This window comes from Lynx canadensis, chromosome C2 (genome assembly GCF_007474595.2).
Source record: "Lynx canadensis isolate LIC74 chromosome C2, mLynCan4.pri.v2, whole genome shotgun sequence".
NCBI classification, from domain to species: domain Eukaryota; kingdom Metazoa; phylum Chordata; class Mammalia; order Carnivora; family Felidae; genus Lynx; species Lynx canadensis.
Genome location: NC_044311.2, coordinates 45882873 through 45897199, shown reverse-complemented (window position 1 = coordinate 45897199; position 14327 = coordinate 45882873). Strand labels below are relative to the sequence as shown.

At 36.7% G+C, this 14327-nt stretch overlaps 2 protein-coding genes across 4 annotated transcripts in view; one reads left to right on the top strand and one right to left on the bottom strand.

Moving 5' to 3' along the window:
* P2RY12 (purinergic receptor P2Y12) overlaps positions 1 to 7989 on the top strand; it is a 32883-nt gene extending 24894 nt beyond the window's left edge. For 2 of the 3 annotated variants that reach the window (XM_030330496.1, XM_030330495.1), the window contains exons 2-3: positions 4225 to 4381; positions 5983 to 7989. In XM_030330496.1, coding sequence (XP_030186356.1) covers positions 6006 to 7025 — 1020 coding nt within the window. In that variant the 5' untranslated portion in view covers positions 4225 to 4381; positions 5983 to 6005 and the 3' untranslated portion in view covers positions 7026 to 7989. The remainder of the gene's footprint in view (positions 1 to 4224; positions 4382 to 5982) is intronic. The other variant, XM_030330494.1, reaches the window with a different exon arrangement.
* The window catches only part of MED12L (mediator complex subunit 12L), a 338860-nt gene that overhangs the window by 85159 nt on the left and 239374 nt on the right, over positions 1 to 14327 (bottom strand).

Sequence of the window (14327 nt, the reverse complement as noted above, 5' to 3'; positions counted from 1 at the left end):
AAGGAGTAAGAAATTAGCAGCTTCTTCTCATTTGTTACTCCACCTGAAATGGAAGAACTCCTTTAAATCCAAAAAAAAAGGAGACTCCTTTCATTAGATTTATACAGGAAATTTTTGTTCTACTAGCTTAAGGCCCATGGTATGGCTGAAATGACAGCTCTGGGCAAGAGGCTCAACGCATCCTGGGGGCACAATAAAATGAACATCATTGCGTTTGACTATATTTACTAGTCCTCTGCTTTCAAGCAAAACAATCAAGCCAGGGATGACAGATAATTAGATCAAGATGACATTTTCTTTTGCAAAATACCCCACACCCAAGAATCTTTACTTGTGGAGAATGTCTCATATACGACCTCAATTTTTATACTCAAAAGGGTAAAACCACTAAATTCTATGAGTAAGCAGTGCCTTAAAATGCATGTGTTCATTCAAAACATTCACTAATGTCAAAATGACCACACTTTGAAACCATGCAATGTGAGAACTAAAATATCCTAAGACCTAATCAAATGTCTCAATTATATCTCCATTCTCTTGCCCTGACCTGATTCCACAAGGAACACCAGGTCCTACCATTTCAGGACATGGCTCTCTAAGTTCAGAGTAATCCATTTGAAGCAAATATTTTCAGAGAAGCAGACTACCTTTAATAGATGTGGCAAAATAAACCAACCAATTAAACCACTTGCATGGAAAAATTCTGGGTTACAAATTCATTTTGTGAAGTCATCTCAATCTTAGAAATTAACCAAATCAATCAAAATCAGTCCTGTTTCCAATGAGAATACATACAATTATAAACTGCATTTACTGTTGTTTATTAATGACAGGCTCAAGTGTACAACTTGTTCTACTTCTCTGTACAATAATATAGCTGACCCCCAAAAAACGCAGGTTTGAATTGCATGGGCCCCACTTATGGGCAGACTTTTTTCCTTTTAAGATTATTTATTATTTACTTACTTATTTATTTATTTATTTAGAGACAGAAAGAGAGGGAAGGAGGGAAGGACGGAGGGAGATGGGGAGAGGGGCAGAAAAAGAGGGAGAGATAGAATCCCAAGCAGGCTCTGCACTATCAGAGCAGAGCCTGACATGGGGCTTGAAACTCACAAACCATGAGATCATAACCTGAGTCAAAATCAAGAGTTGGATGCTCAAGTGAGTGACCCAGGTGCCCCTATGTGCAGACTTTCTTCAATCAATAGAGTAGAGTACTAGAAGTGGACTGTCACATTTTTTTTCTCTAGCTAATTTTACTGTAATATAGTACATAATACATATAACATACAAAATAGCTGTTAATCAACTGTTTGTATTATCGATTAGGCTTCCGTCCACAGTGGGCTATTATTAGTCAGGTTTATGAGAAGTCAAAACTTATATGCATATGTCAATTATACATCAATTAAAAACTTAAAATTTTTTTTAAGCTACAACGCGAATTTTTGACTGCTGTACCCCTAATTTGCACATTGTTCACGGGTCAACAGTATACTTTTTTTTTTTTAACGTTTATTTATTTTTGAGACAGAGAGAGACAGAGCATGAACGGGGGAGGGTCAGAGAGAGGGAGACACAGAATCTGAAACAGGCTCCAGGCTCTGAGCTGTCAGCACAGAGCCCGATGCTGGGCTCGAACTCACGGACCGTGAGATCATGACCTGAGCCGAAGTTGGCCGCCTAACCAACTGAGCCACCCAGGCGCCCCAACAGTATACTTTTATAACCTGAGATGATTCACTTGAAAGTGATCTACATGGGTAACTGGCAGTCAATTCCTAATGAGAAAATTACCAGAGAAGATTTACAGATAGGTGGTTGTGAGTTACAATCAAAGGAAAGTTAATTTAGATCAGGAGCTGGGGCCTTTTGATTTACCCCTCAAATCACTATTCATAGCCTTCTAGGAATTTGGAAATATAAATTCTTCATAATGTAGTAAGATATCAGTATCCTGAATTAGTGTTTCTTTAGTATGGCATATTAATTTGTTGAAATCAGTAATGCTCTTTTTTTTCCCCACAAGCCTTGTTTCATCTGAGTACCTTAAAAACACTTCATAAACATCCTTTACACTAAAGTTTGCAATTGGGTGTATAGGCAAGTATGACTTCTATTTTCTTGAAAACAGTACAACCATTCCATTCATGGTATTTACCTCTTGCTCCAGGGCCTCAACAAAGTGGACATGGAGGTGGGGGGTTAGGTCGAGCAGACACTGAGACAGGGAGGATTTCTAGGTGCACAGTGGTTACAGGTACAGGCTCTGAGATCAGTTAGAATGGGGTCCCTACTTCACTCTGCTCCTCAATTTCCATCATACAGAGAACGGAAACAAGATGACTATCTACTTCAGAGAATAACAGAGATTTTTCAACAAGTTAATTCATGACAATATAAGAAGTCAAATGTTGGCTCTTATTATTCTGAACTGTACGTAAGCATAAAAGTGTTTTCCACAAGTATACTATTGTGTCTCCAAACCAAAAACCAAGTATTAAAATTTGATTAATGCAATACATTTCAAAATAGAAATAACGTAAGAATTCCCACTTTTATAGGACTCCACTATCACACCTCTAGATGACAGATTGGGATCATTACATGACTCAAATTTCTGATTGAAATTACTAAAATATTTTTAAAAGTTTATTGATTGATAGAGAGTGAGCACACACAAGCAAAAGTGGGGGAGGGGCAGAGAGAGAGGAAGAGAGACAATTCCAAGTAGACTCCACACTCAGTACAGAGCACCACGAGGGGCCAGATCCCACAATCATGAGATCATGACTTGAGCTGAAACCAAAAGTCAGACTCGGTTAACCAACTGAGCCACCCAGGTGCCCTGAAATTACTCAAATTATAGCTTAATCCCAAACTCCTAATGCCAACAAAATTCTCAGGTTGGTTTAAATCAGTGATCTTCAAAGTTTACTGTTCATAACCCTCACTTGGAAGGTTCTTTAAAGTATACCTAAGGGGTGCAACCAGAGTTTCTGATTCAATGGAGCTAGGTTGGCTAAGTCCAAGCATGCGCATTTGTCACAACTTCCTAGGCAATGCTGGGCCGCTGTTCTGCACTTTGAAAATTGGGGGTGCCTGGGTGGCTCAGTCGGTTAAGCGGCCAACTTCGGCTCAGGTCATGATCTCGCGGTCCACGAGTTCGAGCCCCGCGTTGGGCTCTGTGCTGACAGCTCAGAGCCTAGAGCCTGTTTCAGATTCTGTGTCTCCCTCTCTCTGACCCTTCCCCATTCATGCTCTGTCTCTCTCTGTCTCAAAAATAAATAAACGTTCAAAAAAAAGAAAAAAAAAGAAAATTGATTTTAAAAATTATTTAACATACGCAGAGACAGACCCACTCAAAATTCAAAAGAAAGAAGTAACCAAAACATATGTTCACACCAAAGGCACCAAGCCAAGTGGATCTACTGGAAATAAAGGGACATTACAGTTCAAATCTTGTATGTGTGTGAGACAGCATCAAAAACATTTATGTAAAGGTAACAGAGAAACAGAGATCCCTTAATTTAATAACATATTCTCTGCCCAACCAAAAGCTAGATTACAAAATAATTGTTTATATTCAAATTCTATTTAAGAAAAGCCTGAAAGACACTTTATATAATAAGCCTGGCAATGGATACAACTGTTTTTCTTTTTTAATGTAATTTTGGAATCTTCAAATTTATAATGAGAGGAAACTGTTTCACGTACGAAGACTTGATCAAACACAGATTTAAAATAATGACATTATTAGCCAGGAAAAAAAAACAAGGGGCAAGAGACTTAACATCCGTAACAAGCACACATTTTGAGTTAATGAAATTACTTGTTAAAAGGCAATATATCACCCAGCTTGAGCACAGTATGTTTTCAGGTAAATAATCATCCGAGAAAGCAAGCTCGCAATCTTCTCCAGGAAGCAGACTTTGAAAAGCTTGATCTCAACATGGATTTACTGTGTACATGGGAAACAGCCAAAAGAACTCATAAAGTATCAAACTCTATGGGCAGGTCTCACCAAACAGAAGCAAGATTTTAAACTGCATTTTAAACGATGAATTCTTGCCCATCCTGCCCCACATTTCTCAGGGAAATAAAAGCAGAAGTCCTAAAAACGGCCAGACGGAAATAGAGTGTCTGCACAGCTTTGAGTCCAGAGCACTGGAAGGTAATTTCTGATTGTGAAGTCCTCTCTTCCTCTCTCTTTTTCTCTAGGACACTCAAGACTTTACTGATGAACACTCAGAAGATAAAGAGTTATAACAACTAAACTAAGACATTAAAAGGAAAATACCAGACGCTACTCCGCAGGTTGCCTTAACTGCCAATTAATGGATACATTTAAATCCTCCTGAATCAACAAAACAACCAGGTAATTTTATATCTAAAAGTATTTGACAAATACAGGTGTTTACATGATGATGAATGTGTACATGTTTGTCAAGTTTTCTTAAAATTGGAAACCTTTAATAATGTCAATGCATGAACTTATTTGGAATAAAAATTAAAATACAAGCTGTACTAATGGTGTCAGGAAAACCATTAACTTCTTCATTAAACACACATACGCATACACACACACACGCAGCACAGAAATAAAATACAAATGGTCTTATTTATTTTACCTGGAGTCTAAAATGAGATTTAAATACAGACAGATGGAAATAATAATCTTAATATCAAGAATACTCATTAAATAAGATATAGTCTATGCCACATTAGCATTCCCAATGCATAATTTCCAAAAAAAGTATCAGTGAATGCACAAATAAGAGTACATAGCAGTAGCAAAGAAGATTAAAATCTATGATCCTATATCAATTTAATACTGGATTTTGTTTAGTTTTTGTTTTGTTTTTTTAAACAGGCGAGGGGGTGTTGAAAATTGAAGCTGTAATTGTCACAATATGAAACTTTTACTTTCAATAATTAGACAATGAAAAATTAAATTTGTGAGAATTTAATGTTATCTCTACTTGTCACAATTTAAGTATTTCAAATGGAACCTTTTATTTGGATATGTGTGTTTTTAACATCACCATGTCTTATATTTAGGAATAATATTCATAGAAAATCAATTGCATTTGCCTGTGATTTAAAAAAAAAATTACAAATTTCATTTCAAATGTCAAAACTTAAGGGTGCCTGGGTGGCTCAGTTGGTCCAACTCTTGATTTCAGCTCAGGTCACGATCCCAGGGTTCTGGAATGTAGCCCCCCATCAGGCTCCAGGCTGAGCCTAGAGTTTGGAGTCTGCTTGAGATTCTGAGAGTCTGCTCGCGCTCTCTCTCTCTCTCTCTCTCTCTCTCTCTCTCTCTCTCTCTCTCAATCCCCTTTCTTCCCTGCTTGTGTGCTCTCTCTCTAAAGTAAAACCTAAAAAAAATTTTTTCAAAACTCAGATACCAGATAATGTATTCAAGTCAAGTGTTAGTTTTCTTTTATAGCCGCCTATTGTGGTATAATTATCTATAGAACCAGGCAAGGACATGGCTCCAATATTTTATTTTAGCTACAATTATATACTCTAGATACCTAAGAAAGTATGCCCTGGCTATTTTTGAAGAACACCATCTGATGACCACTTCATTTTTTTTTTTTTTTTTTACTATTTTTGTATCGAATAGTATTCAAGAAAATGTATGTAAAAACTTCTAATACACTGTGCAAAGTCCAAAATGACATATATATGGGTTAAAATATCTGCACACTTGTGTACGATCAAGATGTCCTTTAAGAGACAAACATTTAGCAAATGAGAAATACAAAGCATCCATACCTTCACATAATACACGTCAGACTATTTTATTTGTTGGAGATAGAGGATTTGCCATGATTAAGTATTCTAAGGTTCAATTTTCTGTAACAAGGATAGGAAACCCCGATTTTTAGAGAAGGCTGTCCAAAAATGTTACAGGGATAAGACAAAATCAATGGTCTGGGACTGAAAATAACCATCCCTTCCCTCCTCCCCTAGGTAGCTAAGAAGAAACACAAGCCATGGACAACCTCACCTCTGTGGCTGGGAATGGCAGCCTGTGCACCAGAGATTACAAAATCACCCAGGTCCTCTTCCCGCTCCTCTATACCGTCCTCTTTTTTGTTGGACTCATCATAAACAGCCTGGCAATGAGGATTTTCTTTCAAATCCGCAGTAAATCCAACTTTATTATTTTTCTTAAGAACACAGTCATTTCTGATCTTCTCATGATTCTGACTTTTCCATTCAAAATCCTCAGTGATACCAAGCTGGGAACGGGACCACTGAGAACCTTTGTATGCCAAGTGACCTCTGTCATATTTTATTTTACAATGTACATTAGTATTTCATTCCTGGGACTGATAACTATTGATCGTTACCAGAAAACCACCAGGCCATTTAAGACATCCAATCCCAACAATCTCTTGGGGGCTAAGATTCTCTCCGTTGTAATCTGGGCATTCATGTTCTTGATCTCTTTGCCCAACATGATTCTGACCAACAGGAGGCCAAGAGAAAAGAATGTGAAGAAATGCTCGTTCCTCAAATCGGAGTTTGGTCTGGTCTGGCATGAAATAGTCAATTACATCTGTCAAGTCATTTTCTGGATTAATTTTTTAATTGTCATTGTATGTTATACACTTATTACAAAAGAACTGTACAGGTCATATGTCAGAACAAGGGGTGTAGGCAAAGTTCCTAGGAAGAAGGTAAACATCAAAGTTTTCATTATCATTGCTGTGTTTTTTATTTGTTTTGTTCCTTTCCATTTTGCCCGCATTCCCTATACCCTGAGCCAGACCAGGGATGTCTTTGACTGCTCTGCTGAAAATACTCTGTTCTATGTTAAAGAGAGCACCCTTTGGTTAACTTCCTTAAATGCATGCCTGGATCCATTCATCTACTTTTTCCTTTGCAAGTCCTTCAAAAACTCCTTAATGAGTATGCTGAAGTGCCCCAATTCTGCAACATCTCTATCTCAAGAAAACAGGAAAAAAGAACAGGATGGTGGTGACCCAAGTGAAGAGACTCCAATGTAAACCAAATGAGGTAATATTTCAATCTGTAAGTGGTTGGAATACACAAAAGGAAAACACTGTGTAAAAATACTGGCTAAACAGTAAGCTGAGTCAGTAACAATGACTCTTTAAACAAGTAGTAGAAAACTACAGAAGTAATTTTCATTTACTTTTCCAGTATGAAAAAGCTATCTTAAAATACAGAAAAGAAACCTAACATAGAGATATGGGTAGCAAAACAAACTGTATCTAATTACCACGGTTACAAGCCAAACTACAGAGAACTCATGATTTGTAGAGTGTTGGCAAAATGGGTAACCATATAATATCTACTGTAATCCTTTAAATACGTTACTGAGCACAATGTTATTATCAAGTTATAGTCAACTAAGGGAGAATGATAAATCTGATAAAAAATCTTCTGACCAAAAATTATACTAAGATGTATATACATCCGAGACCGTAACCAAATGCTCATCTACTGTGATACTCATTATAAAGATTTAAGTGGGACACACAAAGAATAGTTACTACTAACTTCTAATTATTAGCAAAAATCTTAGGAAATTTAAACTAATTGAAATGGTAATTGGACTGATTTTTTTAAATTTTCATTAAGAAGATAGAGGTTTAAAAATACCTTTCCAATAAAGGAGCAGAAATAGCAAAGTTATTAAAATGGTTACTTTTATGACATTCTAAAACCAAAAAATCCTGAGTATTTCCTTAATACTAGAGAAACCAGTTTTATTAATATTTTGACAATTTTACTCAGTACAGTACCACCATTGCCACTTACCTTTATTAACTAGCTTCTAGAAATTAAGTACTACTTGGGTTAATGAATATTTCCTTTAATGAGAAAAACAAATGTGATTATGCGGTTGCAAAGCATAACTAGTAACAGAAAAGTAGTTAAAATGTTTGTAATTACTGGTTTGTCATTTGTGTGTAAAAAAAAATGTGTATTAAACTCTAAATCACACTTTGTTGGAATTTCTTTGTTCAAAGACATTAGATACCATGCCTCACCTCTTACATACTCCTACATCAAACAGCAAACCCACTTAATAAAGGGTAACTGCCAACACTATTTTATGAGACGTTATTGGGCAGTCTCTTCTGAAGGTAACCTATCACATGAATTAGTCCATAAGTAAATGAAATAGATCAGATTGATAACATACTGATTGTACATAAGCCACAGTCCTTTTTTTAATTTTTTAAATGTTTACTTATTTTTGAGACACACACACACACACACACACAAAATGCAAGTGGGGGAAGGGCAGAAACAGAGGAAGACACATAATCCGAAGCAGGCTCCAGGTTCTGAGCTGTCAGCATACAGCCAGACGTGGGGCTCGAACCCATGAACCGTGTGAGATCAAGACCTGAGCTGAAGATGGACACTCAACCAACTGAGCCACCCAGGCACCCCTTCACAGTCGTTATTTTTAACGTAAACAAAATATATAACACACTTGGAAGCCGATATTATTTACGTCAATCAGGGATGATTCTCAAACATAAGGCAATATCAAAATATGATGAGAGAGGAAATAAAAGTGAAGTTCAGTGTAAGGAAGGTCACTGAACTTCAGTATTCATCAATTTTATCTACATCCTCCAAGTTCTGCTGAGCTACCTTCCAGTATCGAAGTCACTTAACTTCCTAAATGATATCTACTCTCAAGTGGCTGCTTTTACTCGCATGGCACTGGTGTCCACAAGCACTGGATGACACTGGAGATGCACCAAGAGAAGATGCCTATTCCACATACTACTAGTCCACATTCCTGCCACACAGGCTAACGCAATTCACTCTAATATCACATGCATAAGGGTGCACGTTCTGTAAGAACAGCCCGAGAGCTGAGCTAGAAAGAACCTGGAGATCAGTTAATCTGATCTTCTCATTTTGTATTTGGGAAAAATGGAAGGCAGACCCACCATCCAAGTCAGGGGGTAGAGGGTGGGTTAAAACTGACACCGAGGTACCACGACCCCATGAGCTGCTGGGAGAAGGCAGAGTGGACAAAAACTTTCCCAAATAAACTTTCCCTTTGGATTAATTTAATTTACTGAAATGACATTTTCGACAAGAGAAAGAAAGCAGGAACACAAATAGTATTATAGAATTTTTATAAAAGAACTGTCAAGTGTTTGGAATCATTTCTGTTTTTATATATAATATGAAAAATTTACATTAAAATCTTAAGTCACATTTTGTTGGGAATTCCTTATTCAAAAACCTTAGCATACACTCCTGCATTGGACGTCAAACTGAATCCATTCAAGACAGACTGAGAGATATGTGTTTACAGAACACTCATGATACACAGGACATGTCACTATTTTTACATGTCACTAGGAATTTTAATATACATAATAAATCCCAGATTTTATATTAAGAAAAAAAAGGAAACCCAAGTTTTGTACTCTCAGGTCCAGAAGTTGTAAAGTTCAGAAGATGAGACCAACAGAATGTAGTCTTGCCCATAGCCTTAGTAGCTAACAAGTCCTAAGGCTGCCGGTTAAGTGGCAGTTTCTGGCAGTGGGTTTTACAGAAACAGTCTAAAGCAGGTGTGGCAAACTTTAGTCTGCAAGCCAAACCCACCACCTGAGACCTAAGAACGGTTTTCACATTTTCAAATATCAACAGGAAGAAAATAAGAAGAATAAAATTTCATATTGTATTAAAGTTCTATGAAATTCAAGTTTCAGTGTCCCTAGTAAGGTTTATTAGAACACAGTCAAACCCCCTCAGGTTTTATCCAAGGTTGCTTTCCTGCTGCAATGACAGGGTTGAATAATTGTGATGAAGATTGCATGGCTGTAAAACCTAAATATTTACTACGTGGCTCTTTAGAAAAGATTGATTGCTCTCTGCTATCAGTGCAGAGCCCAGAGCCCCCTTGGAACGGTTCCTTTGTCCTCCTCTCTCTCTATTCCTCCCCCATTTACAAGGACACTCACATACTCTTTCTCACAGGTGAACATTGAAAAAAAAATTCTATAAGAAAGGGAGAAATGAAAATTGACAATCCCTGGACTAGAACTCTGAAAACAGGGAGAAAATACACAGAAAAAGAACCCTCTATCCATGCATCTAGTTATTTCAGAAAACAACTACAGATTCCAGTGCCTGATCTATGTGATCACTATTGATTGGTAATGCCCAAAATGAGAATACACTGATGCCAGTTGGAATTAAATATGTAGAAATACACTTACGAGTCAATAAATAGAAACAGCCTGACTTTTTAAACGGGAAAAGAATATAAAAAATTAACTTCCAGGAGAAATACAAATAGACACTAAAAATATGAAAAAATCTGTACCCTCACTAATAAGCAAATAAATTTACATTTAAATTAACATGGATTTTTTTTCATCTTTAAGTTTAGATTTGATTTAAAAGATTTTTCTAACAGTATTGGAAGAATCCCACTTAAGGAGACTGTAAATTGGTATAATTTTCCTGGAAAGCTATTTGAAAATATCATTCAACATTTTGCTTTGGTCCAGCAATCCCACCTCTAGGAAAGTTACTACTAATATGTTGGAATTGAACGAAAATATACAGATATATGTGTGTCCTACAGTACTGTGCCTAATAGAGACACTTTTTGAGAAAAAAAAAAAAAGCCAATCAGTAAATTCCTTAACTAAACTATGGTAACTTTACATAGTATAATTTTTTATTTATTTTTTATTAGTTAGGGGTGCCTGGGTAGCTTAGTTGGTTAAGCATCCAACTCTTGATTTCTGCTCAGGTCGTCGTCATCTCATGGTTCATGAGTTCGTGCCCCGCTTCAGGCTCCCACAGACAACAGGGAGTTTGCTTGGGACTCCCTCTCTCTGCCTCTCTCCTTCTCTCCCAAAATAAATAAACTTTTAAAAAAAAATAGGTAAATTGGGGCACCTGAGTGGCTCAGTCAGTTAAGCATCTCACTCTTGATTTCAGCTCAGTTCGTGATCCCAGGGTCTTAGGATCTAGCCCCACCTTCAGGCCCCCTGCTGACAGCACGGAGCCTGCTTGAGATTTTAGCTGTCCTTTTCTCTCTCTTTCTCTCTCTGCCCCTCCCCAGCTCATCAAGCAGAGGCACGTGCTCTCTCTCAAAATAAACATTAAAAAAAAAAAAAAATAGGCAAATCTTCATGTACTATCATGAAAGGAAACAAAGATCTGATATATCAATAAATATAAATATATGCTTCCACACACGATGGTATGTTCATGCAAGGGGGATAATTCTCACTTTTGACTATGCACATGACTATACTTGAACTCCTCAAACTTGTATTGTTTCATATTATAATAAAAATATGAAACTGATATGAACATGTTTCAGGTAATACTATGAACTTATCGCCTGTTTCCAGTTATCTGTAGAGGTGTTCTATACTGGCTCTATTTATAGACACTTTTACATTTAATGTTAAACTGCACAACTTATTTGAACTTATTATTTCCGCTTTCAGTTCATCCAGTGGGGAATTTTTTAAACAATTTTCTATCATCTGAAAACATACCATGCTATGTCTGATGGAAAGTACAGGCTCTTGTAAGAGTTCCCACTTTGACTTTCATTCCAAATGAAAATAAATGCTTCCTCATCTTTTCAGATTTTATATGGTACTGCTTAGCCACATCAACAGAAACCTTTAGACTATTAATTCTGATCCAAAAGAGAATCCCAAAAGAGACTACAGACGGAAAAAATAGTTTAGTGCCATTTGGCAGGTTTCTAATTATATCTTCTTTAATTCTTTTGCTGATCATACTACTTGGAACCAATTTATGTTTTCAGCCAGATACCTCACAGTAAGGAAAAAAGTTTCACAAATCCATTAAACTTTAAAGTTGATTGTTATTCCTCACTCATCAATCAGTAATACCCAGCTGAAAAACTCTACAATCTAGTAAACAATTCTAGTTCACCCTATCCATGATTGCTGACAGTTGGGAGCATGAGGCAGGTTCTGAGTATGGCCTCTGAACCAGACTATGTGGGTTTGAAGTGGGCTTGGGTTGATTTTCACCAAACTGCTTAACTGCTTAACTGCTGTGCCTCAATTTTCTTATCTGCAAAATGGGATCAATCTCTGAGGATTTTTCTAAGAATTAAATAAGATCACATTATCACTTTGAGCAGTATAATCACTAGCTATACTTATTTTATTGGTTTTGACTATGTCCTCAGCAAGTCTGATAAGATTTCAAATTCAATTTATTCCCATTTTGGCAAGCTTCTGATTTATGGAACCTTTCATTTCATCTTCGATTCTTCCCACCTGTCTTTTCTGATCTATCACCAAAGGTATTCTACTTTTAGCTTCATTTAATAAGAAACACAAGAACACCTACAACCTAACATACATTATTCTATACACTTGGTGGAACTTCACTCATTTCATTTCCTTAACATTCCAACAAAGCAAATACTATTATTTATTTTCATTGTAAAGAGGAGACAACGGTTTCATAGAGAACATAAAATATCATGCCCAACGTCACAAGAAAAGTAGAGCTATAAGAAATTGAAACCAGGCACTCTGGTTCCTGAGAGAGTGCTCCTCTCAGTCAGGCCATCAAGGACCAAAGACACACACCCCTGCCCCCTGGGCACCAGCACTAGGGTAAATCAAGGAAAAGTCAACGACTTCATATTAAACACATGGGCATATAGGAATGTGTGATCTGTTGGGATATTTAGTATGGTCAAACATTTTGAAACTTGCCACATTTAAAAGAATACACTTCCAGAACTCTAGAAATGGGCAGCGTTAAGTCAGTTCCCCTTTTCAGAGTTTCCCACACTTCGACATTTTGAAAGTTGACCAAAATGTGATTTCCAGTTTTCTAATTATGCAATTATTTTGTACAGCATTTCCCTGTTTAAACTGAAACTATTGCAAACCTCCATCTAGATAATGATTTTGGAGATTTCAGGAAATGTATACTTCATTATGTAGGTCACATCCCTCTACATAAAAAGTAAAACCAGTTGGTTATTTTTCCTCTACTGAAGTAAAAAGCATAAAGGTGTATATTTAAATTATGTTCTATCGCATAAATGAAATCCAGAATATCTTCAAGAAACAATTTATTTGAGTCAAACTTATATGTTGTAAATTGTGCCATGATTGGGCAGTTCCAACAAAATTATCCAGCATCCTACTGCCTCATATTTTCAAATGTCCAGTGGGACATGAAATTTTTATTCTTAGAATCCCAAACCAAGTCATCCCCAAATTGTTATTCAATCTAACCCCACAGTCTGGTCCAACTCTGTGGTGAAATGTGCAGAAGAAACTATGAAGTGAAACTCACCATGGAGAACTCAACATTCCCCTCATAAGGTCCACTAATTTCCTCTTTCCCTTTACCTATCTGGCAGGGACACACTTCTGTTCATGGACAACAACGGTCTCTAAACAAAGCGGCAATTACACCCTTTCAAACTTGAAGACATTTAAAGGATAAATTGTATAGACCTTGCACTTGAAGACATTTAAAGGATAAATTGTATAGACCTTGCCCAAGGTTGATAAAATTCCTGAGTCTTCCACACTCCGCATACGTTAAACAGAGAGATTCCGAAAGATGATTTCCAATGAGCGAAATAGTATACCTCCATTTAAATCTGCACTTCACTCACCAATGCAGTATGGGGTGAACATTTTTTAGTGCTTCCTATATACCCAGCATAATTCTATATATTCGTTTTGTCTTCTCAATAACATAGGAGGTAATATACTACCATTAAACCCATTACACAGATGAGGAAACTGAGAGAGCTATGAAATCATTTGTCTATTACCTAGTACTCAGTATTTGCTGGATCTGTGATTCTAACCACCCCCTCCAAAAAAAAAAAAAAAAAAAAATCTGGGTCTAATAGCCCTGAACTCTTAGAAAATATATCACTCTGTCTCTCTGAGATAGAAAGACCAAAAACTAAGGTACATGTAAAATTAAACAGGCCGGCCAACTGTACACAAATTTCTGGGAAAAGCAGTCTGTAAGTGAGCAGATGATGATTCTGATTTTAAAGTCAACTCTTGCTCTTCTGTGTGGTTGTAACCTGGGGCTAATTTATTGTTCTGCCACCTACTATAATATACAAGAGGTACTCGAAAATTTCGCTGACCATGTAGACGGCAAAGATAAACTGCCAGAACGTTATTAGATGAGAGGATATGAAGAGAACAGCCTCTAAGCTAATTCATTTAAGTCACAGTAGGTTAACATCACCTAAGTTTGAAATAAAAGAGCTTTCCTATTAGATAATTTGCAAAGGTTTGAATATGAAG